Below are 26,806 nucleotides of genomic sequence, written 5' to 3' on the forward strand. Positions count from 1 at the left end.
GGGTGTGGGATTGGAAGGACAGGTTTGTCAGACAAAATTCTCAGTTTTTCCCTCTGGTTGTTCTGCTCCATCCAGATCTATGAGGGACTGAGGCACCAGAAGTCAGGAGTTTCTTTTGGTGAAAGCTCATGCAAAAATCACATTTTGGGAAAAGTGTTTTTGTAAAGTGCTTCCTTAATATTTCCTTTAGGTCAGACTTGCAAAATACCTGACAATTCCCAGTCACCTGGGAGCTGTGACCAGCATCAAGTATGAAAGTTGCCCTGCTCTTTCTTCCTGCTCTCCAAACATCTGCATGCAACTAAGCACTGCAGAGCCACTCGCTCACTCCTCCCCTCTCCAGTGAGATAAGGAGGAGAATCAGAAAAAAAGTAAAACTCATGGGTTGAGTTAAAAAGTTTAATAATTGAAATAAAATATACTGCTAATAATAGTAATGAAAAGGAAGACAATAAAAAGAGAGAGCAATAAAACCCAAGAAAACTAAGTGATGCACACCACGATTGCTCACCACCTGCTGACCAATGCCCAGACAGTTCCCAAGCAGCAATTGGCCCCCCGTGGCCAAATTCCCTCAGTTTATATACCGAGCATGACATCCTATGGTATGGAATATCCCTTTAGCTGGTTCGGGTCAGCTGTCCTGGCCATGCTCCCTCCCACCTTCTTCTATACCTACTCACTGGCAGACCATGGGAAACTGAAAAATCCTTAAGTGCTACTTAGCAACAACTAAAACATCAGTCTGTTATCAGCATTCTTCTTGTTCTAAATCCAAAACACAGCACTATATCAGCTACTAGGAAGAAAATTAAATCTGTCCCATCTGAAACCAGGACAATCTGTTATTTATTGCCTTAGCTTGCACTTTCTTTGAAGCAAGGCTGTCTGTTCAGGCTGTATGTTCACTGCCTGGCGCCATGGGACTCTCTCCTTAGATTTATTAGTATACAAGGGATATCAACACAACTGTGTCACTCCTAGTAAACATATTAAATGAGGGAAAATTGTTGCTGTCTATGGCTTAAATCTGGTCTAATTCCATATTGTTGTTTTTCAGTGCCCCTTCCAATGTCAGCACAATCATCCACATCCTGTACCTTCCTGAAGATGCTAAAGGGGAAAACATCCATTTTCAGTGGAAACAGGATTATGTTCATGCTGGTGATGTATATGAAGCCTGTTGGGCATTGGACAACATCCTGATCATAAATGCTGCTCACAGAAAAGTTGTGTTAGAAGATAATCTTGATCCTGTGGATACTGGCAACTGGCTTTTCTTTCCTGGGGCCACAGTTAAGGTTAGTCTGATTTTCTATGGCTTAATGTTATTATTACTCTTGTATGTAGAAGATGACAGTAACATCTAACCAAACTCTGAACATAAGAAGTTCTTTAGGCCGCTCCACTTGCTTCTAGAACTGGGCTCTTTTTTACTTTGTTTTTACCTTTTCTCTGTCCCATTGGGACTTTCTAGAACAATGCAACTTCTCTGCTATGACCAAAACCAAATGACAGTTCGTACTGTCATGTCAAAGATCATGTAACAGAAAATGGGAAACAGCTTCCTTTTAGCAAAACAGTGCAATATTTCTGACACAAATTCAAGCCTCTCTGTTGGATATTTTGAAATCTACCTGTTTGTTTATCTTGGTGTTGTTCAGCTATCACTACTTGCTTCATCACAAACCGTCACAGAAAACTATGGTTTCACACTTTTTCTGACTGTGAATATCACATCTCTGTTGCATTCAGGTAGTGACTGCTCCTTAAAAGTCTCTTTTTCATTAAGATCCTGTTTTGATGCGTGAGACCCAGTATGAAAACACAACCTTGGGAAAAACTCTAAGGAGCCCTGCAAGATCTCTGTGCATAAAGTTCCTTAAATTGCAGAGTGGTTTGACACCTGGAAGTCAGCTGGATTCTTGCTTTTTATGTTTCCAAGCAGCCAGAAGTTGGACAGCAGATGGCTTTCTGTTTCCATCCTACTTTTCATTCACAAAAAAGGCAGTTTTGATGTTGGGGTTCATTTATGATACTGGTAATGGTTTTGGCAATTGCACGGGAAACAGATGTCAAATCCTGAGGGAAGTAAGGTTGGTTATGGCCTCATCCTTTTCCCACAGAACCTGATATGAATGGCCTCAGATTAAACTTTTTAGAAATAAATACTCCCACTAATCTACTCATAGTACTGCATATTGACTTTATTTCACTAAGACCATTTAAACTACAATGACAAAGTTTTTTTATGAGATTTTAAAATCAAATCATGTTCTGCATATTTAATGAAGCAATTTTCTGTGATGAGTTCACATTTGTTGTGTTGTCAGGCTTATCTCAGGATCTCAAAATCCAGCCCACACATGTGAAGGTGTGAAAGCAAAGCAAGGACTAACATGCAGTAGGCGCAGTTCTCAGCTGGCCAAGCCTAAACACTGCTTGTTCCTTCTGAAGCATGCACAAACAGCATCTAAACTTTAGCAAGTAAACCTCTTTTTTTCCTTTTTTTCTTTTTCTTCTTTTTTTTTTTTTTTTTTAGTTAAACTCAGCCAGTTTGTGTCAATACAGAACTGTAAGATGAGAGACCTGAACACAGAGATCACTTATGCTTCTAGACAGAAGATATATGAGACATTAGTGAGGATTCACCAGCCTGCCATTCTTCCAAGGTCATCTTCTGTTTTAGGGACAAGTAAAATGTGCATCTGTTCCCAGATGATGCTTGGCCATGTATAGACATTTACACCAGGTTAAAGCAATGTGTAAGGCTGTGGTGTAGCCACACGGGATTAGGGATACATGTGACACAGGGCGCTTATTCTTCCTGGGACTCTGTAGTTATTTCAAACATTTTCAATGTATCATCTAGATTGTCACCAGAGCACTTCTTGTACTCAAATTTAATTTTAAAGGTTTTTGCTCCAGTTTTCCTCAAATTTTCAGGAACAATCTTTCCAAAAAAGAATTGAAGAGATTTTGCAGTGTAAATTTCATACTATGTCAAAAGTAAAACTCTAAATTGGGTCCAGATTTACATCAGATTCAGCATAGACCCTGTCATAGCATTATAAATCCAAGAACAATTTTTTTGACAAAGCTTTTGTGCTTTTCAGAGTTGGAACATCACACAAAACTTTACAAAAACTTCTAATATTTTCCTGAAAACATTTAGCATAACTCCAATCTCAGTTCATCGGAAACGCACTATTTTGTATAAATAGTATAAAAAGTGAGAATCTTTTTACATTGTCCTAATGTCATTACATCACATTTTAGATGTAACTGCACCAGTCACCTCTGTTTCAAGCAGCATTTTACAGCTGTCAGATAACTTGGCCAGTATAATGGCAGAATAACAGCAGCAATGGGTGGTACATCTTGACGGGATTCCCAATATTGTTAAGGCTCTCAGGCTTCAAGAGTTCATAAAAACTGGGGGAAGCTTTTAGGAGATTGCTCTATCGTAGCCAAAGGCATTGGCCTGCTGAGTAATGCTGGAGAAACCCTGACAGTGCTACAGGGATAGCTTGCATCAAAGCTTATTCTAGTTCTCTTTTTCCTACAAGTGCTGTTGCTTCCCAGACATCTAACACTTGCTAAATATTATAGTCCTGATGTTTGTTCAGAAAGTTTGAGTAGAAACAGTATTTCTCTATTTACTTTAAGTGTTTGCTTCTGAACTGCCCCAGCAGGTGTTGATCAGACGGTAGAACCTTCTCTGTGGGGGCTCTGTGACACACCCAGGGTAGTGAATGAAGCAAACAAGGTTATGAACATGAGCCCATGATCTTGCACACCTTAGCTGTTACAACACAAACTTGCTTGGCTTTGGCTTGTGCAAGATCACAGGCATTATCGTCAAGGGATTTAAGCCTCAATGATGGACCAGCAATTGTTTCAAGTAGGCTGCAGGGATGGCATCACTCTTCATGGAGGAGAGAGTTTGCCCAGGTGGATGCAAACTCTGCTGTGTCATTTACTGTCAAGGCCAGAAAATGGTCCCTGGCTCAGTCCAGTTACTGTCATGGTCCTAGCATGTTAGACCTGCCCACCTCACCCATCCCTTCAGACATCCCAAACCTTTTAAGGGAATTCTCATTAAATACCATTCTGTTGCCTTAGTGGGCTACTCAGTTAGTAAAGATAGACATTAAGGTATGGTTTGTTGGTTGTTTAGAACAAATGTTGCTGTTGCTCATGTAGTTAGATCTTGTTCAGCAAGTTCTTAATAGTTGCTCAGGAGGTGGCTTTTGGAATTGCTTGTTATACCTGGTACATGCTCTTGCTGGATGCTTAAAAAGTTGCAAAGAAAGTCTTTTTTTTTTTTCTCTAGAAGGTTTACTTTGATAGTAGTTGAGAGCTACTAAAAAATAAAATAGCAAACATTACAAATCCAGGAGTTTTTCTAGTAAAACTGCTCAAATTAATAACTGCCTAGCTTAATAAAGTAAAAAGACAGCTGAAACAAAGAAAAGTACTATCATGAAAACTGTTGTCACTGTTGTCTGGTTTCTGGATGAGGTTTTGTGATGCATGCAGTCACTGGAGTGGACAGTGCAAGCATTAATGGTAATTATGCACCAATGTGTTCACACCGGTTTGATGGATTTGGCCAATGTGTTCTCAATAAGCACTTGTGGGAACTTGCCTGTGCCTAGCTTGGGAAGCAGTTTCTCCTCCTCTCCCAGTCTTGAGCTTGGACCAGGAATTTCATTACATTTCTTGCTGCGCTCAGGAATGGTTGCTACCCATTTGAAAGCACATGGCTGGTTGCAGACGCAGCTGGAACTGGCTACTGAGATAGGAAGCAAGCTGAGAGATAAGCCACGGAATTTGTGTGTTTCAGTTCCAAAGAAGACAGCAAAAGACAAGAAAGGTGCTGTTAGCATGGCCAAGCAACCCTTAGGAGATTAATTGCATCCACTGGAACATATTTATCTGTGTTGGACTGTGTGGAAGGGTGTTGAACAGGATAAATTCCTGACTGCATTTCAATATTTTCAGTGACAGCTCTGAGTGTGAGCACGGCCTTGCAACTGAGCATGGTTAGGATGTTGCACTAGTGGCTGAGACTGCTGAAATGCATTAAGCAGTGCTATATTCTGATAACTGTTAAAGATCTGTGAATCTCAAGACTTCATAGGTAATTGGGGGAAAAGATGAAATCTTCTACTCCTACAGAACCGGACACTTCACGTATCTTGTATATTTGACCAGAAATTGTTGTGTTTTGAGGTACAACATTTGCCAAGTTTTTCAGCTTTCTCTGATTGCCCTGGTCCAAGGTTGGATGTACAAGCTCAAAAACTGAGGTTGAGAAAGGGGGACAATCTCAGCAGTCTTATAGTTCATGTCTCTGTAGTGCTTTGATACATAAAAAATAACGTTGAGACCGAACCACCTGACTCTGGAATTTTTCCATATCTGGGAAAAAGCAGTACAGATCATTACAAACACTAGAGTGGTGATATATTTGGTCATGATGTGTTAACCCAGTGGCACTTCTCACCTCTGGGAAGAGCCAAGTTACAGAACTGCTGTCTCACAGTAGTTACAGATGCTTTTCATTGCTGGCTGAAGGCTGCAGTCCAGTTGTTGAGCTTAGTTTGTTTGGTTTGCAGGACCTGGGGACTACACTTGAGGTTGTCTGTAAGCGTGCAGCCTGGCATAGCATGGGATAGGACAAGGAGGGAAGGGTTTAGGACCAGGGAATGGTGCCTGATGCATGTTATTCACTACTGTGGGCATGACCAATGAATCCTGAAAACGTCTCAATCCCAACAACCTGATACAGTGAGGCCCTTGAGTAACAGGTCATCACCATTCAGCTCATTTTAATTTCCCAGAAATGCATGCCAGTTTAGCAGAAGAGAAAGCTGCATAAGAAGAGAATGGGAGAACTGAACACACACTTGCAAAAATATGCTGAAAATGTGTCTGTAAAACTCCATTATCTTTCACCACATCCTGAGCAGAACAGGGCTACGCACATCCTAGATCTGTGAGTCCTTCCTGAACCTGTCTTGTTGTTGGGTGTCAGTGAGCAGAGAAGATATGAATGCAGGCTTAGGATTTTGGCAAAAAGAAAGGCTGATTAAGCTATTCCACCCCCCAAGTTCCAGAGTGGATTTCCAAATCTCTGAATACTCTGTTAATTAATTAGAATGGCATTGGATAGTTTTCTTTCAAAACAAACATCCTGATATTCCATATATATCTTTGTCGGGTTTAATTGCTTGTGCTGAAATGAATAATTTTTTTTTTCCATTTTTTGGTTTTAAACTCTCGTTTAAAAAAGGATTGAGGTACCCACTGTCTGAATCAGGGCAAATATATTTGTTTGCAGGAGGAAAGGTGATGCTCTAGGTATACCAGTGTGAAAACGACAGATTGAGATTGCTATGACCTTATATTGGACAAAATTACACAAATATAGATGCTTCTGTCAAGACTTTTTTGTTTTTTGAATAAGATATAGCAAGGCAGTATTTGGTCTGTGGGCTAAACCCAGCCTTCTAGCCAGCTGCTTTGCCTCGCAGGAGTCCTTATCCACCACATCCTCCTGGGAAAAAGAGAGCAGGCTTCCTGCTGCACCTCATCTGAGAGCCATTCCTGCTTCTCTGTGGGTGGAAGGAGGAGTGTGAGAGGGGAGGAGAGGTGAAGAAAGCAGATCAGGGTGCACAAAACCTGTCAACTGGCTCCCTTTAGTGAGAGTGTGGGCACTGAGCTGTGCTCATGAGAAGGCATCTGTATATCCATAGGTTTGGGTCTAGCCCATGCATGGAATTGCTCTTGCTTTTTTTGTTAACAGTCACGCTTTTAATTAAAATAATAGTACTTAGATATAATGCCTAGGAGTTCGCTGGAACTGATAGGTGGTTGACTGCGGTGCTGTGAGTGTTTGGGCAGCTGAGAATCGCTGTCAGGCAGCAGTGCTGAACCTGCACCTTTCTCCATGCCAGTTCCCCGTGGCTCGGAAGTGTTGTGGGGGATGGCAGGGAGCCAGCATTAGCTCTGAGCTGGCGTCAAAGCACCAGGGGTCTTTCCTGCCTCCTAGAAGGAAAGAATTTGGTCTTTGCAAGTCACTGTGAGATGCACATTAATAAAAACAACGTGAATTGACCCATTAGATGCTGAAGAGTAGAAACAACTTCGACTGACTCTTTCTGACTCTAATTTTACGGTGGTGTAAATACACACCATTACTTTCAGAAGAACAGATGAGGTTTAATCATGCTCACTGCAGAGTGCTAGAAACACCAACAGCTCCCAATAACATAAAGGAATAGTTCAGCTCATGACAGTTAAATGACTCATTAGGGAAATCAGTCATTGCCAGAATGTCCAGTGTAGTACAAACATCATGAAATGTCCTAGAAAATTAAGAACCATACAAATCATACGAATCACTCATAAACAAAGTGTTTTGAGTACCAGCCTTTGAATAACAGTCTATAATCGGAAATGAGTGAAAACACACTTTATAAACTGTTTGTTACTATTTCACAGGACAAGTTTCATCCCATTGTTTTGGAAAGGGAAGGTGCACTATAACCCCCTGTGCACCTGGCCTGCTTGTGCAGCCAAAGTTTTCGTTCTGTAATCTACATTAAATGATGTAAAAATGTAGCATGTGGGAAAGATTAAAGCCCTGTTTGTCTCATGGGAAAGTATTCTAATCACATTGTGGTTTCTCCTTTGGTTAAAGAAGGGACTGCCGGCCAGAAGTGTTATCAACGAAATCCACAGAATTTAGAATCTTTCCTAAATTCTGTCATTGTACCTTTGCCGGCTGAGATATTGCATACAGAGTATGATTTTATCAAGACCAAATCTATTCTTGTACCTGCTATCATGTCAAAATCAAAAAAATTTTAAAACCTGCGTGACGCATTCCCAGAAAGACACAATATCTAATTTATGACTCCATTGACAGTGCTGCTTTAATTAATTTTCTTCATCTTTTTTCTTGTTCCTCTGTTTCTCATATCTCATCTGTTTGCATTGCCTAGATTTTAATTAAAAAAACCTCTCCTCTCTAAGGAGCAATCTGAAGTGGCAAAAATAATCACTTAAAATATTACAGTCATTAAAAAATTGGCTGCGGTCAAAGCCATGCATTTTCAATTTGCCGACAAATGATATTTTCGTTTCCTTTTAAAGTGCATTTTGTATTTGAATAGCATACGCCAGCCAGCCTGGCTATCAGAGATGCTCTTCCAGCTGGGTGGGCTGCGTGACAACTCCTTAATGGGGGAAATTGATGGCCCTCTGCTCGTGTAGAGGTGAAGGCATACTGGGCAGATTTCTTTCCATCTGCCATCAGCCCTTTTCAAGCTGGCACTGCCCAAATGCCCAACACATTCATTCCAATGCAAGAAATGTTGCCAAAAAATAAATTGTGAGGCTACAGCTGTCTGCAAGAATCATCGGGGCCATTAGGCCCAGGAGAGATAATATGAAGAGGTGCATCACTGTTCGTCTCTGATAAAAACCTAATTAAATGATGGTAAAGATGACTGTGGATACTTTAAAGCCACAGAGGTGAACAACATTTTCATGGGAGTGTGGGGATGAACCTCGGGAAGATGATATGCAGCACCTCAGCCAAAAATCTGTTACACTGAGGAATTTCACACTAGTTTTCCTGTTGATGCTTCTCCAAATGGCACAGTTGTAACATTTAGTTGCCCTCTGTTCTGCTCTCCAAGTAAAGAAATCCCATACTGTAAAGCCAAGAGGTATTTATTGATTCACAAGTTTGACTTGAACAACTGGGACAGAAGCTGGTTTGGATGAACTTCAGTGCTTCTGTTTATATAGCCAATCTTTGTCTTTTGAGATTCTAAAGATTTTCAGGGCTGTGTCCTTAGCTGCAACAGTGGCATAAGATGATCTGGTTAAGGCTTGTACTGCTTCACATGGCAGGATGAACAGAAGAACTCCAGGGGTCCCTCCCAGCCAAGAGGCCACGCTGAAGGTAGCAGGTGTCTCCTTACATGGTGCTTTCATGCAAATCTTTAAAAATATGGAGATTGTTCAGGCAAGCTACATGATGTAGGATCCCAGATCTTACTTGGGGCTCATAAGCCATTTAGATGCTACGCAAAGTTGGTCAGTATTTGTTTATGAAAACATAAATGGGTCCAGTTGGAAAAGTACCTGCTTCACCAAATCTGATTTCCCTGCTTTTGCTGACCAGTGTTTTTTGAGCATTCCTAACTGAAACCGTTCTGCATCTCAGATGATCAAGAGGCTTTCCTAAAAGCACTTACCAAAAAAAAAAAAAAAAAAAGGCAAAAGTTGTAGGTAGAAGATGTAAAATGTAAGGACTATATAGTAGGATAAATAGGGTGACAGACTCTTAACAAAAGTTTGTTTTTGAAACCATGCACTACTCTCTCCTATAATCTGTATCTTCAAATCATTAGCTAATGCCTTCATAATATACAACAAAAAGCTCAACTTAATTAATAAGACTTGTTGGTTCTCACAGACAGCTTTGCTAAGAATTGTGCTCATAGACTAGAAATATTCATAGTTAACTGCAATTTTAGCATGAAAATGTATTTTTTGTAGTAGTGATACCTCATCAAAGAGCCCTGAGCAAGGAAGGTACCACTGATGCCTATTCAAGTGCAAACCAAAAAGATAGCTTGTGTCCCAGAAAATCACCATCCATTTATGAAACAGGAGATAAGCTGGGAGTGGGGAGATATAGGAGTAAAAGGAAATAATGTGACTAGGGAGAGTGCTCATCCTCGTAAACAGTGCATTTTTCAGTGTAATCAATAACAAGACTTGTTGAGGAAAGCACTAAGAAAGTGTCTGGAGGCCAACATATTGTGGGGAATTTGCCAAGGGTGATGGGCAGAATGGGCAAAAGCATGCAAGTTTGGTCATCTCACCAACAGATGTAGTGGCAAACATTGGCAGCCAAGGAAAAGTGACCCATGATTTAGTGCATATGGGAGATGGTGGAGGCAGGTGAGGATGAGTCATGTAGGGCCTTGAAAGTAGGGAAAAAGCAGTGATACCATAGCTATCCAGTAGACAAACTTGAGAAACACAGAAAATTCAGAGTATAGATTGAAAGCAAATCCAAGCATACTGAGATATGGGAATGCATCCAGCCAATTTTCATTTTGCCCTATTCACACAAAGCAATAGCTTAACAATTGCAGCTAGTGAATAATAGTATTGGTAGTGCCAGATTAAATTAAACTGTTTTTTTTTCCCCTTGGGAGGACCACAGTCCCTGAACAGAACTTGGCTTCTTTCCATCTGGCAACAAGCAGGGGTTGTTTATTTAGGAATACAACAGTTTACTTATGGCAGGCTGATAGTCCCACTCTGGCTGCAAACAATAGGAAATAGCTACTGTTGTGAAGTGGCTCCATTCAAGTGCCTGCAAGTGTCCTATGCTCTATTATGTAGGTGATTTGGGAGAAAGCTTTGTTTAATGAAGGTTATCAGATTTGTCAAAGGATTTATTATCTAAATTAATTTTTTCTCACAAATTAGTTAACTTTTCAGTGTTCTAATTTGCTTAAGGACACACTAGATGTTCCACATGCTTTTAATCTCCTTTAAATAAAATTAAAACACTGCTTCACTTCTAGACCTACAGTTGATGCTTCCATGGTAACAAGGAGAAATATTCTACAAGTTGCTGTCATTTGGTCTTTTTAGTTAAAAAAACTTGCACAGCAAGCCTATTTGTTATCTTATAAATCATTTAAATGAAAAAAAAATGAAACCGAGAACAAACTTAATAACATGTTCATTCCACAATTTTTATCACTTTAGAATGAAAAAAAAAAAAAAAAAAAAAGGACCTGTAAAATTCAGTCCTTAAATACTTGGAAGTATACAGACTACCATTGCAATTGTAAAACCTTTAATTTGGGAAAGAGGCAACACAGTATGTAAATTGTACTTTAGTTCTTCATTTCTAAAGGCTTGGATTCAAATCCTGGGTTGAACCCAAGAGAAAATGAGTCTGATGATTTCAATTCAGTCCCTAATCTGTTCAAGCCCTATTACAAAAGCACAAAATAATTCAACACATTCAGCAGCCTCCTGGATGTTGAACAAGACTGACAAGGAAGTTGGGGGCAATGCCGGTGAGGGACCATGTCCTGTGGAGCTTCTTTTGCTCCTGGAAAATTTGGCTGAGTGCTCTTTGAGGTTATTCACCCCTCAGCAGCCCATCAGATGAAAAAAAAAAAGGCAGTAAAAGCAGCAACAGATAGCGACTGCTTGGAAAATGAAAAGAAAAATATGGAAGTGTGAGCTAGGTGTGATGATTATACAGGTGAGGGAAATTTGGCAGGTGGGAGAGGACAATATCGTGAGCAGAAGATCCCTGGCCTTTGTGGGGCAGCACGGCTCATGCAAGTGGGGCTTGTCCTCATCTGCTTCTCCCATGGGCATGTGTCCAGGGCCCCAAATGGTGGCACTGGGGCAAAAACATACCAGAAAATATGGCCTTCCTTCAGAACTTCTTTAAAAGCGTACCTGTGTTTTGAGCACCTTTACTACTCTCTTTAAAGTTAATGAGCTTCTATTACTCATTTCATAGGTATGTAGAATAACCCCAGCTTGAACTTCTCTTCTGTGTAGCTGTTCCACATGAGATTCAAAGCTAACATGAGCAGAGGGTGACTTGAGCCATATGTTGTGTGCTTCATTAACACATAAAATATGCATAAAATAAATATTCATAGATACTGTGTAGCTGTGTATAAAAACATATAGTTTTATAGAACTAATAACATAAATGATGCTTTTGAGCTTTCATAAAGGGTTGATCATACACCACTGTATAAATAATTACTTATTCACCCCTTTGCCAAACTGCCCATTTATTTATCTTGACAACCTAAATTGAAACTCCATCAGCTGTACTTCAGTAAATATTCTGTTAGACAGCAGAAGGACATACAAATGTTAAAAGATAATGAGGTTGTATCTGTTTTGTGTTTATTTTAATGGATGTCTTTCATCAAGCAAGAGATTACTGATTGCATACCCCACTATCAAGTATATACTTACATATAACTTAGCACCTGAGAAATAAGTAAGGCTTAAAAAGAATTTTCCAAAGCTTGTATATAATTGTAGTAACTAGCTCAGTAGTATCTATTTGTCCATTTGTTTATTTTAGCAGTTGAAACAGTCTTTACATTTTTATAGTGTGTTTATTTATTTAAGTGATATTTAGTCAGTGTTAATAAACATAGAGCTGTTGTCATTCAACTATAGACCAGAAAGTGTCTATACAAAAATTAGACTTTAAGTACTCAGATTTTTTTCTAAAAATGTGTAGACACCTCTAGAAATGTAGTCACAAATTACATTCTGAAATATAAATTCATTGCTAAGTTATTGGCAACCATACTTGAAAATCATCAATGAAAGAATTTCAGTTATGGTTTCTTTGCATGGATAAATGAAGAAAGAGTTATAGAATCTGTCAAAATGTGTTATTTTTTACTTTACTTGTAAAATCCCATAGACAAAGATGTACTGGGCAGTTTCATTTCTTGCCAATTCTTTCCCTTTGTTAAAAATTTAATTATTCACTTATGTGGCACTACCATGACCTTTTTAAAAGCAGAAGAGGTAATTGTCATACTCCCCTCAGCATGTTATGAAGGGATTCAGAGACAAGAGGGCACTGCACAGACGATACTGAAAAGGTCAATGCAATCTGGCATCACTGTATCTCTTTTTTAGATGTTGAACTGTGGTAAGCATGCAGAATTATTCTAATTAATAATTTCTTATTTCAGCTTTCACTATTATAATGCACCCAAGATTCCCCCCCAAAAAGCGTTTGAGCTAATTATTACTTTTATCAGTATTTCATGTAATACAAACAGTTCAATAAAATGCCAAGATCTCAGTTTGCTTTAAGGCCAGGTAGATCTTTAGAAGCTCCCAGTATCTGTTTCAGCCACACAGATTTGACACTTTTACCATTCTCTCAGACACACAAGAAGGCAAAAGCAGAATGGGAGAAAGAAGAAAATCTCTACTGTAAACCTCATGTGCTCCTCACAGGCAGTTTCTTCCAGGTCTATGCTCCTGTAGAGTTGTGGTAATCAGTGCATATTGGGGCAGACACGTGGCTTCATTTGATGTTGCTGAGGTGGTATATACAGAAATGCAATAGGAAAAGCAGACAGGCTGGGTTTGGGGGCAGCCTCAGGACCCCTGAGACTGCTGTATCACAAGAGCTAGTTGCCTATGGAGTTATGCTATTTGAATTAAATATGGCAAATATAGCTTTTTCACTCATACACTTCTGGCCCAAAGTTTACTGTATGGCAATTCATATCAATTTTACACAAAAATGGCAATTTGTAGCAATTTTACACACAAATACCTCTTCTGACGAAAATTCAGGCATGGAGATCTGATGTGTTTCACAACATGAAACTCTTATGTCGACAAAATACTCATAGCAATATTTAGTATACTACTAAAGTTATTTGTACACACAATTGTGTAGGTGCCAGACATAATGACAATAGTTTAAAATATAAATAAACAGCCAAAGATATGGTACATGTCCTTCTATGTAAACACAGTTTTATGATGGTCTGTAGTGCGTTTGTAGGGAAGCAGGTACAAGATAAGGACACAGTTATCACTGGGGGTGGGTCAACAGAGATAAAAGATGACTCTCCTTTTTAAAATTTTGATTCAGGCATCGGTAAGTCATTAGATAATGTACAGCTCGCTCTGAGCTCTGACATGTGTGAGCAGAACACGCTACAAACCTGTTGTAACACCACCTTCCATGTGTTCCCTTTGTCCACAGCATAGCTGCCAGTCAGATGGAAACTCCATCTACTTCCATGGGACAGAAGGCAGCGAGTTCAATTTCGCCACAACCAGGGACGTGGACCTCTCCACGGAGGATGTCCAGGAGCAGTGGGCAGAAGAGTTTGAGAGCCAGCCTAAAGGGTGAGTGCCCCTCACCTGCGCAGGGCCCTAAGCAGGTGTGCAACATCACTCCAGGGATAAGGAAACTGGATAAACAGAGAATTGCATTTTGTCTTTGCTGTGTTGTCAGGGAAGATTGTGACTGGGATAAATAGCAATACAGTAAATAACAGGGGATTGTGGATTTTAGGAAGGAGTAAGTCTGGAAAGTCTAGGAGGAACAGTGTGTCTCCAGACCATCCTGTCACCAAAGTTTTTAATGAAGCGGTCATGACTGAAATATGTAGTCATTCTGAAGAAACACGTGATGTTTTTTCATTCACACCTGAATGTTAACAAACTCATATCCATATGAAATCAAATTCCTTGAGAAATTCATCCCTCTCTGGATCGCTGCTATGAGCCAGGATTTGCCACAAGAGAGCTCCTGCATGTGCAGAAGCCTGCAAGTGCCAGAGGAGGAGGAGGTGGAAGCAGGACAGCTGAAGCAGCAGCCTGCTTTCACCAAGGGCACGGCCATGCCTGCCGTGCAAGAGCTGAGGATCTGGCTGGTAATTTACTATTTTTGCTTTAAATATATACATTGGGAGTCAAAGAGTACCTGTAAAGCTGGACCCAGCAGGGACTGCTGCAAGGGCACAGAAAAGAAAGAAACCATTTAGGACAGCAAAATTACTACTCTTATGAAAACATGAGCGAAATTTAAAAAAAAAAAAAAAAAAAAAAAAGTTTCCTGGTAAAGAAGTATCACTTTATACACCTCAGTGTATAAACTCTAACAAAAAGAAAATAGTTAACAACGTGGTCTTGATTCTTTTTTATTTATTTAATTAGTTGCTGTAACCCCAGGGCAATGGGAAACATACACTGTTAATTTATGGGTCTCTACTGAATGTTGATTTTAACCTACAAAGTACTTCAGATCATTAGCAGCTGATTCAAATGCTGCCTATGCCGTGCTGAAGGTGAAGAGCACCTTTTAAGAAATACATGCTAATGTGTCCTGTGGACACGTGGTTTATTTGGAGTTTACAGAAAAAATACTCACTGTGAACTCTGTCCCAGGGGCTCTGTGGGGCTTTGCTTTGGGAATTGTACACAACTGCAAATATATAAACTTCCTTAATCCCTTCTTAGAGAAAGGTTTTCGAATGTTATTTGAACTATATTTGAAATACTGTTTTACTGTATTCAGATAGTCACAGAAACGGTTTATACCTGAGACAGAGCTTGCAGGAAGGTCTCAGGCTCCCCTTTGTAATGTCAGCTCTCAAAAGAAAGGCAAAAGCATCCCTCACAAGGGAAACCAAAAGGAAGCTCGCACGTAGGGATCCCCACCACCTTTCTCTGCACCAAATGCTCTCAGAGGTGAGACATCTGAAAGAGCTCAACAGTGACGGTAGAGGAGCTTATCGTGGTTTTTAATACGGAGTTTATTGGTATTTTTTTCATGTTCCACCTAAAGCAGTATGCTACATGAATAGGGGTTGCTGTTGTTAGTACCACACATATTCCCACCGTCATTCTGCTTCTCTTTAATAGCATAAATTAGGTCCTGATCCTAAATGTGGGCAGATCTCCACACCAGGTTCCCTCTACCTCTAGCTGATACATTGCTGCTTTGGACCTCTGTGTCCCGTTGATCTAATTTAGATTCACATATTATTCTATCACCTGTTTTGTAAAGAAGAATTTCAAGAGGCATCTGAGGTATAAATGAATTCAAACGTAATGTTAAATAAGAATGTCCACATCTCTGTCATGCCGTTACCCAGGTTCCTTCTCCATTTGTCCTTACAGACAGTGTGTTGACATATTTCTATTAAAGTGTCAGTTTTTTTAACGTTGTAGAACTTTCTAGTTTTCATTTCTAATGCTGCCTGAAGGGAGAGGATCCCTGGAAACATCCATGATCTGCATCATTCATGACCCCGAGCTGCTTTGTGGGTCAATACAGAGAGTGTTTTAATTGAGCTAAATAGAGCATACAAAAGATCAATGGAGCATTGTGAGATTTTGTCGTGTAAGTTAAAGTAGGCACAACTGTTTAATTCTGTACTTGCCTTCAGCCCAAGAGACCCATTTTTAAAATTGTGTTTTGATTATATGACACATCACCTTTAAAAAGTCTGCACAACAGAATTGGGCATAGGTTAAACTGTGCTTCCATTAAAATATTTGTATTTATATCGTAAAGCTTTTCAGTGATGTTAAGCTTGCTAATTCCTGTGTAAATGACTGACATTTTTAAAGCAGGATTTCCAATCAGGCACCTTACTGATCTGTCACAGCTTAGGTCAACAGGGGAACTGGCAGCTTTTAGAAAGATCCTAGAAATACATTTTGAAATAGTTGGAATGGTTAAACTGATAAATAGACTGATAAATTGCTGAAATGACAGTTTTTGAAATTGTCATATGGCATATCATTGCTAGAGGTTGTTTCTGTTAGAAGGGGACAGGAAAAGGCTCTGCATTCCCACAAAGGTTTCCAAAAATCAATGCTGTCTCATTCATTCTGAATCATAATGGCTAGTTAAATGATTGGATTATCAGGATGTAGTGATTACAGATAATTTAATTGTTTTATCAACCTTATAATTTTAAAATACTTTATTATGAATTGACTTCAACATGAATAATAATTTATCAGACCAAAATAATGTACAAGTTTTCAACAGTTTCTAATCTTTCAAAATATTTTAATTGAGTTTTGAAGAAACCAACGCTTTCATGATGAAAACATATTTTCAGAAAAAATATTTAATTGAAAAATTCTGCAACAGCTCTTTTAATTATCACTGAATAAAAATAAGATAAAATGTTATACAGAAAAACTGAGAAAGATCGTATCATCACATATTGGAAACATAGCAGTCTTTTTTTCATACTCTGTTCATGTGTTAGTTAAAAACTGTTAACCTAAATGCTCAAAAAGATGAAAAGACAGCATTTTCCGCTATTACCTCCATATTTAATGACTGTTTAGCAGATATGGTGGGCATATGCCTTTTCAAGTTTCATTGATCTATAAACCTTATATTATGCAAAATGAAACAGAATGCAATTATATTTTAAACTTTTTTTGTGCCAGAAAAATAATGAAGATTATAGAACACTACACTAAATATTTGTTAGTAGAATTCATTTAAAACTTCATTTTTTTGGTAATTCATGCTTTTCTGCCAATTTATTTAAAACATTTACATTAACTTTGCTTTGAGTCAACTGAGTTGAAAAGCTGGTATTGAGTATGTAAGTAACGTCATAGGAATCATATCTGAAAACGCATTTTGTTGTCCTCTGCAAGAGTAAAAGCAGCTACTTTTGTGTGTACAAATGAACTCTTGGACAAGTTTTGTATGAGTTTATCAGTAAAGTGCCACTGCGCATTCTTCACCCATTGTTGACCTCTCCAGGTGGGACATATTTGGAGCCGTCATTGGTACTGAATGTGGGACACTGGAATCTGGCTCAGCTATGGTATTTCTCAGAGATGGAGAAAGAAAAATATGCACTCCATACATAGACACTACGGGTTATGGGAACTTAAGATTTTATTTCAGTATGGGTGAGTATAAATTCCTAATGTGATACAACATGTGAACGTGTGAGATTTAAATTGTGCAGTGTGCATAGAACTATTTTAATTACTCCTCAGAACTGGATAGCTAGTATTTGTGACTGTGATGCCTATGAGGATGTAAGACTGACCACGGTCAGTCAGATGAGAATTCACCCTTCTGAATGCCTACACAGGTGTACAAACATGGTGGGCACATAAACAGACCTCCCAAAAATATTATCCCAGATGACACTGACCTGCAGATGAAAACCTTTCTGGACCAGACAGGACACTCTGGGTTTAGTAGCCCTTGGTGGGCTTTTCTTCCATGGATTTACCCAGCCATTTTTTTGGCTGATATAAACATTTGGCTCCAGGTTAAAACAGTTTAATATAGAAGTTACATGAAGGTGTGTCCACGTAAGATCAGTGGCTAAACTTCCTTTACAGTTAGAGGAGATGCAGTCAGTACCACTGCTGGAAAAACCCATCCAGCTCACCATGAGACAGCTCTGCTAGACTAGCTGGGCAGCTCCCTAGGCTCCACTGGCTGCATGGGTTGGATCTCTGTTGATATAAAGGAAGGTTAAGTACCTGGAGCACACATAGGTGTGGATTCACTCCTTCAGTCCTCAGGCAGGATTAGTTACACAAACACAAGTTGTTGTTGCCACTTGAGGTGTTCAAGTGTATCTGAGACATCAGCACAAAGCTAGCAGATATAACCCAGGACATGGGGGAGAGTGACAGCCTGCTGGGGTAGCAGGTAGGTGTGGCAGGCCCCTCCACAGTGTCTAAAATGATCCTTAGTACTAGTGTTTAATCAACTGAACCTGCCTATTGTGCCCACAGCTCCATAGTTTAACAATTCTTCATGTGAAGAAGAGTCTTGTATCTTCTAATTTCACTCCATGTTCCTTGCTCCATTATTAGAAGAGATAGTCATATCTTTGTCATCCTTACCACACCACAGAGGATTTACAGATACCTGTCCTATCCTCCCACAGTTATATCCATGTAGACCCTGGTGTTAATCTATCAGAGTCAACAGAGTTGCACCCAAGGATGAGGTAGGAGTAGCACAGCGGTGGGACAGTCTTACCTGGTTGAACCCATAGAATAATTTCTGCTCAAAAGCTCTTACTCTATTAATAAACATTTTTCTTTGCTTAATGTATTGACCCAGAGTGAGTTTCACACAGAGTGTGCTATAGTCTGACAGTCTTGGATGAAGTATGGGCTACATGTGGTATCCCTCATGAAAAGCACTGATGTGGTGTTGGCATCATCTGTGGACCTTTCCTGCTGGGACAAAGTGCAACCTCAGTCATTTACCAGGACTAAGAAAGCAGCCAAGAACAAACCTGTCCTGTTACCTCCCCTCCTCACTGTTGTCTATGCAACTGCACAGATTTAGTGTTGCAACAGACAAAAAACCTTACGAACATGGTGGTTATCATTCAGTACCTCACAGTGTTTTGCCAGAACTTTTATTCTGCACAGGAAATTGCATGACGTTATTCTCTCAACACCATGTTTAGAGGAGGTGAGGATTTTTGCTTAAAGTAGAGAATAATAGAATAATAAAGGAAGAAGCAGAGACTAAACTTGTGACCTCCACAAGCAACCTCCTGAATCAACAAGAAAAAACACACTTCATTTAGTGGGTGGAAGACTGCATGTTGTTGTCCTAAATTGTTGGACATCGCTGTGTTAGATGAATTACCAGTAAAGCACAGGAAAAAGAGGATGCTTTTCCCCAGTTCTTCCAAGCATTACAACACCTGCAAGAGAAACAGGAAAGAAATTTGCTCAACCTTCTGAACTTAGGAGAGAAGTTGTCAGCACATGCAGGCACAGAGGATAGTGGGATGTCACTTGAAAAGTGTGTTCTGTACGTACTTGTAAATTAAGTAAATAATAGTTTAAACATTCAGACAAGCAGAGGACTTGAAAGGACATGTGGATATTCCTTATTACAGTATAATACATATCAAAGATGCACAAATTATCGAGTTCTCTGGGCTGCTTTGCCTAGTCCGTTCCAAGAACTGGTCATCTGTAGTGAAAAAAAAATGAGAAAATATTTCATATATGCAACCTTTCTACTTCACCAACTTTTCAAAGAAGCTTCCTCATCCTGTTTTTTTCTGTTGTTTTTATTTTTTTTAAATACCTCCAGTACCCATAGTGTACAGGGAAATGATGTTTCCTGTTTCAAATACAGATACATTATTTTAAAAACTTCTTTTCCAGAACACCAATCTAGTGTGATGATGTCTGTCTCGTAACTGTAATGCAGAGCTTAATGCTCAGATTTGCCAATACATCTGCTCTTTTGGAAAACGTTAATAAGTATTCGGGGTTTTACCGATATGAAGATATTTCAAATGCTGCCCCATTCCAGTGAGGCAACTATATCACACGCATTTTGTGTGATACAGTAGATTCCATCTATCTCTTTTAGGATATGGTGTAGACAGTAGAAGAAACAGCACAACAAATAGGATACACAGCAGTTTTCCTCATTTTTCTACCAAGAAAAGTTCTCAGCTGCCAAGCTATCAGCTGAGAAGCATTTAAGAGGTCCTCACACAAAATGTGTGTGGCTGCGTGGAGTGTGAGTAGTAAATAACAGTTTACTGACAAGAACTCAAAAAGCAGAATAATTCTATATAAATAGGATTTAAAGCACAGAGATAGAAGTATTGCTTTAGGCAGAGCATTTTCTGTTAAAATTGGTTTGATAAGATGATTAAAAGAGGTACTTGAGGTTTTCATAATTGTTAACCTCCTTGGTCTCTGGCATGGTGTATCTGATCAAATAGTTCTTATACACTGTGTCCTTAGGGCTGGTGTTTTTTAGTTTCATATCCTAAGTTTAAAAGCATCTGGTTGTAATTACTTTCATAAATATGGCTGCATAATATGGTTCCACTTTCCAACAATAAGGGCTTCAATTCATTTTTTTTCTCCCTCAAATGTGTATTGTACAGGGGGAACCTGTGATTCTGGAGAATCCCATGAAAATGATGTCATACTTTATGCCAAGATTGAAGGCAGAAGGGAACACATACCTCTTGATACCCTGACCTATGCTGCTTACAAGGTAAATTGTCTTAAACAAAGTAGGTGGATGGGATGGATAGATCAATCTATTTTCAAGCCATCACATCAATGTTGTATGTTGAATTCCACAGGGACAGTCAAGCATGACCTTCCCAAGCACATAAGTCATGTGCGGATCTCCCAGTGATAGGGTGTCCTTGCAACACAGCTCTGCAGTGATTGCTGATTACTCCACCCCCAAGCAAGACTGCTGTGTTGGCTAGTGTTAGGATAACAGACAAATGGGCAATGGGCAAAAATTTTCGGCTATCAGTTGAAAACTTTAATGATTACATCTCCTCACAAATAACTACTCCTGTCTCCACTCAGGCTCCTGCTACCCATGGTTTGATACTCAGGAGCTATATCCTGAGAGCATCAGCCATGGTGGGATTAGTGGCTGGGAGGAGAGTGACTCGGAAATGCCTGAATGTCTTTCCCACAACCAGTGAAGGAAATTTCACATTTTACACTTTTCATTCTATTTTAAATACAGTTGTGTGCCCTCTTAGAGGGTCCGGAGGGATGCATGCATGACCTCAGCCATAGGAGGTGGTTGCTGGCAATGTGCACAGGCAGCGTCTCCTCTGCTTATCAGCCTCCTTCCAACCACATCCATCACTCTTAGGCAGGACAATAAGGATATTGAGCTTCCCTTCAGGATCCTTCCTTTATAGGGCAAGAAAGAACTTAGACCATGTCTACACTGAGTAACCCAGCCCTGAGGTGTCCTTATTCTGCTGCTTTAAAAAAAACAGCAAAAATTGATATGTAATACATATACACATAGATGCGCTAGAGATGGAAATGCAGTATGCTTATACAGTGTGGGGGAAATTTGGTGCTAAAGATACAGCTGATTTCAAGCTGTATTTCAAGGTCTGTGTGTATTTTCACTGTAACACTAGCATTCAGAAAGCAAATGTTTACAGTACAGTATGGTTTGGCCTGAGTTTGGTTGAGTCACTTGCATTGTTTCATTGTGCGTGGCTTCCCTCCTCGCCTGCTTCTGTGTGAACCACAGGGTAGAACTTTTTTAAAACTAAGGAAACTGTAATTGTGAAATAATAAAAAATTAATTGGGGAACTTGGAGAGAGATAGGATCTGAAATTACACTAAATTCATTGTGGATTTTTTTTAAAACAAGCAGTTTTAAAGCTGACATCCTCTTTTGACATAATAACGGTCTAATTACATTGCTTTAGGACAAAGGCTAAGCTTCGTAAAGCAGTGCTTTCATTTATTTCAACAACATAACATCCTCCCTACAAATGCCTGTGAACTCATGCTGTTACTCCATTCTCACGTATTCAGACTAGACATGCCATTACCCTGCATTTGCTTCTGTGAGCAGAAAGGCTCCAGGACAAATATAATCTTCGATTACCAACTGAGCACTAACAAAATAAACTAGTATTTTTCAGAACACAGAAGGTACAGTCTTTTCTACAGTGTCTTTACAACCCAACAATCTGATCCCACTAAGGTGACAAGCAGCACTGGTATCCGGAGTGTTAATATGCATATGACACGTTTTTATTTGGGATGTTCTGTGGAAAAAGGTGGCTAAAAAAGTTAACAGAAATTAAGCAAGGAGAGAGAAAAGCAGGTGTTTGGTTCAGCACATTTAGAGTTGCTTTTCTATTTTAAATAGTACCTTGTGACCTTTTAAAATATTTTATTTAAGCCTGATTTAATTTCTTTTAAAGGTTCCATCTTTGGTTTCTGTTGTCATTAGTCCGGACCTGCAGACTCTTGCAACCAAGTTTTGCCTGAAGCAAAAGAGTCACCAAGGCCACAACAGGAATGTCTGGGCTGTGGATTACTTCCACGTCCTTCCAGTGCTCCCTTCCACAGTGACTCACATGATCCAGTTCTCCATCAATTTGGGTTGTGGAACTTATCAACCTGGTAACAGGTACAACCAGTGAGATCTCTCTTTTGATTATCAGCTTTCTAGTATATTTTGCTTTATAACTTTTAAGTATTTGGATTTTTTTTTTTTTTCTCAGAAAGGACAGAACCAATTAATAATGACATGTTTCTCCTGATCTCCACAGGCCCAGTTTTATATATCTCACATGCATTAATGAGTCTATTAAATAGATTTCCAGGTCAAAACTTTATTTTCTTAGTCCATTATTCTGAAATATAGTTATTTCAGAGCAACTTTTACTTCACTTTCTAATGGATATGAGATTTACCTGTATATTTGATATTATCTGATTTACCAGGTAATACTGGATAAGGGAGAAAGTATTAAAGGCAACAGCAGAAACCTGTCCTGCAAACTCCCAGAGATTACTGATGCCACAAGTCTATCTAGTTCTTGTAAGACTGGTGATAAATAGTCCTCATCTTAATGACCATCACTGTGAGAACCTCATTGTCTATAGACCCATCACAGAACTCTTTTGCTGGCTTCACTTCATTGGGACATTCAACATGATTTTTTCCATGGAGTTAGGGGAGAAGGAAAGGGAAAGAAGGGAATAATTTGCTGCCCCATGTTTTGTAGAATCATAGAACTGTTGGTTGGAAGGGACCTTCACAGGTCATGTAGTGAAACCTGCTGCTGCAGGTGGGATTGTTACCAGCATAGGTCAGCCATGGTTTTGCCTATCCATGACTTGAAAATCTCCATGGATGGATATCGTGCCACCTCTCTGGGTGACCTACTCAAGTAAAAAAGTGTTTCCTAATGTCCAGTACAAAACTGAAGCCATGTCTTTATGGCCATTGCCCTTTATACTGTGCCTGCCAGTACTGAGGGGAGTTTGGCTCTGCCTCCCTTGTGAGTGCCCTCTTCACAATCACAGGCTGCCATAGCTCACCCCTCCGCACCAGTCTGAGCAAGCCAGCTCCTCAGCCTCTCCTAGATTGGTGCTTGAGGCCATGGACATCTTGGGCATCCTCTGTTCCAGCTCTCAAGCCTCTTAACATCCTTCTTCAAACAGGGGAACCAAACCCAAACTGCTCACTGTCCTTCTTTTCTTATGTACATGTGAGACTGTTTATCCTGATATTTTATGAAGATTAAGTTACTTATATTTTTCCAGAGGCAAGGGTTTAAAGTAAGAGAATGTAAATGCTTTCACATTCATGTCCCATAGCATCTTTTTCCAACTGGAAAGAGCTCCATTAGCACTGACAGTCCTAGCAGTCATACAGGGCAGCAGAATTCAAGGAGCAGCAAAAGTCCAGGCATGGCACTTCTATCTGATAGGAAGGGAAAGCAGCAACATTTTTCTACATGTAGAGTGAAACTTTGACTGTAAACACTCCTGGCCTGTAAGCATGTTATATAAAGTCTCTGTCTCAGTCTGTTATCTGATAAGGCTTAGTATATATTTTGAAAGATTATTATTCTTCCTTCGTGTAAACTATTTCTGAAGCAGAAGTGAGCTGCTTCACAACAAAAGAAGAACTAGATCCCCATTATCCCTATTTTTATCTCCCAAATATGGCAGCATTTCCCATATCCTGGTCTACAGCATTCTTCATAATGCTTTCATTAATGCAAATGTGAGAGACTCACACTGAGTATATGCAGTAAATATGACCCTCCAAGATATCAATACAGTTAAATCTGAAATTAATTGTCAAAACCTCCATAAACCGTTTTAATACACTCTTACAATATTATAGTGATGGTACATTTAAATAAAGTCATATTGTCAGCAAATTGTAATGAAAAGGAAGTTATAAGCCAATAATTTAGTATTGAGGTGATGAATTATGACTTTTATAATGTTCCACTGATATTACTTAAAATAAAACAGAATATTACCAGCTAATTATATTGAGGAAATTACAAGAGTATTTCAGTAAAATACTAAATCTGTAATAAATCAAGCACTTCCTATATTACTTTTTCAAAGTCTTCAGAATGTAAGACACTTAAGGATTTCCTTACACTCCTAGACTGTAAACAATGGGGTTTTTTAAATATGCAGTGAAACAGGGAAGGAAAAAATTCTAGTAATAATTTTTTGAAAATTGAACTTGTCAGTGAACTTTTGGGAGAATGAGTTTAATAACTCATTGTCATAGACTTAGTGGATGATCTCATAGTGTTTCTGGTTCTTTAATGTTACTATCTGCACATGGATGGTTTAATTTACTACTAGTCTATGAAACAAGACAACAACAGTTTTTTCCCAAGCAAATCTGAATTTTTCGCATATGGTTATGTCACAAAATTCACAAAAACACACCACTGAACGCTCCAGGCTCTGTGAGGTGGGGAGAAAACCTCCAAAGACCACTATGGCGGGGCAGCACAGAGGTTCCCATGGCTCCAGGGGCTCTGCCTGCTACAAGGGCTCTCGGAAGGGTATCCTTCCCCAAGTCCCCTGCACACGCTGCAGTCCTTGGTGGGGGCTGGCCATTTTCACTGTTCCATTGCATTTTTCTGATCTCCATTTAGTCATGATGGATGGAGGAGGCAGATGACTGAGGAGTCCAATTAAGTTAATATTGTTGGCAACGAAAGGGAAGAGCCAGACAGTGAATGAATAACTAGTGATCTTTTGCCACCTTCTGAAGATGCAATGGTTAGCAGCTGGCAGTTATAAGTGTCCTGTGCTCACATGATACTGTCTAGCTCTGATTAATCCAAGTTTTCTCCTCATTATTTTTGAAACCATTTCTAGTTGAAATATAAGAGTAACATCAGCTCATTTAACACTAGCAGCATAAAAACACTAGTTAGATTGTGGCCAAACAAGGACTAGGTGTTTAGACAATCCTCAGTCTATAGGCTACCCTTTGTGTTTTTAAACACTCAGATTTGTTTCATGTTTGTATTTTCAGGATTTTTTGTATTCAAAGTATGCTTAAAATTATTTCACATTTCAGCATCGGTTATTAGGAATAGCAGATTTGGTGCTTTCTTAATGTTGGTACTTCTACATTCATATGTATGCCAAGTAGGCTCATGGTGTCTTTCCCTTTTCTTTCCTTCACTGTGTTATCAGCATCAGCTTGGAATTTTCAACCAACCATGGTCGCTCTTGGTCCCTGCTCCACACTGAGTGTTTGCCTGAGATATGTGCTGGGCCTCACCTCCCCCACAGCACTGTCTACGCCTCCGAAAATTACAGCGGGTGAGAATGTTCTCTGGAAAGCTAACTGAGATGTAAGATTAGAGAAGTGAATTATAGGTGACAGAAGAAAGAAGCAAAGCACACAACCCCATGTCATCTTTCATTTTTGACTAGCTGAGGATAGCAAGGAAGGAGTGTTCTGGTCTCCCTGGCTGCCCAGTAATGACATTTAAAATATATGGGGATGCTTTTGTGGTATAATATTATTTTTTGATGATGAATATAAATTACAAAAATACTGCTGTGGACAGCATGTTGGTAATTAGATGAAAAGTTATATCTTGTCAAAGCCACAAAAGTTTTCTTCTTAGTCAAAGGAACCATCAGTCAAAGCTAGATTTACATCCTCAGATACTGTTACTTAGAATATCAACGTTGTGTTACAATGAAGCACATCCTGTGTACTTCTGCAGATGGAGATGGTTGGTAGTGTCACTTTCTTATATCAACCCTTCTCTTTATTAAGTCTCTTTGGTACTATTGGTACCATAAAATGAACTGTGACATCTTGTTGCATAGCACAAATCCCTTGGCTGTGTATCCGCCTGTATCCCAGCTTCTGTAGATGCTTCAGAGCAGTGGGTATGACTATGAGAAGAAAATGTAGTTGAAGCATTGTTATGATCTGGTGACCCCCCATTTCTGTACCATTTTCATAGGAACCATTACCCCTCATGTGTGTAGGAAGTGTTGCCCTTGTGGATGATATGAGAATGATGGCCCAGACAACAGCAGGCCAAATTCTCTGCCCCTCTTCTTATCCCCAGGGGTTTCCATCAAACAAATCTCAGTCATACTGAATGGTTGAATTCAGTATGAAATTCGTTGTGATTGAGCAGTTGCTACAGCAAAGCAGGTTAAGGTCTTTGCTGACTTCATGCATTCATACAGAGTAAAAAATGGCTGGGTTTTATAATGTAATAATTAACGTTCATATATTGTATGAAAATATCATTGGCCATATACTCTTTTTTTCATTTGTTTTCTTTTTTTTAATTTTATTTTGTTTTTTCTAAAGCTGCAGTAATTTCACTGCTTCATCTGAGCAGATTTTAGAATTAAAAAT

The 26,806-nt window shown here is 39.3% G+C and overlaps 1 protein-coding gene across 2 annotated transcripts in view; it reads left to right on the top strand.

Annotated features, from left to right (window-relative positions):
- RELN (reelin) overlaps window positions 1-26,806 on the top strand; it is a 295,831-nt gene that overhangs the window by 164,033 nt on the left and 104,992 nt on the right. For both annotated transcript variants that reach the window (XM_074903370.1, XM_074903369.1), the window contains exons 10-15: window positions 1,061-1,301; window positions 13,835-13,980; window positions 17,378-17,529; window positions 20,520-20,632; window positions 22,342-22,550; window positions 25,612-25,740. In XM_074903370.1, coding sequence (XP_074759471.1) covers window positions 1,061-1,301; window positions 13,835-13,980; window positions 17,378-17,529; window positions 20,520-20,632; window positions 22,342-22,550; window positions 25,612-25,740 — 990 coding nt within the window. The remainder of the gene's footprint in view (window positions 1-1,060; window positions 1,302-13,834; window positions 13,981-17,377; window positions 17,530-20,519; window positions 20,633-22,341; window positions 22,551-25,611; window positions 25,741-26,806) is intronic.

The sequence above is a fragment of the Athene noctua genome, chromosome 3 (assembly GCF_965140245.1).
Source record: "Athene noctua chromosome 3, bAthNoc1.hap1.1, whole genome shotgun sequence".
NCBI classification, from domain to species: Eukaryota; Metazoa; Chordata; class Aves; order Strigiformes; family Strigidae; genus Athene; species Athene noctua.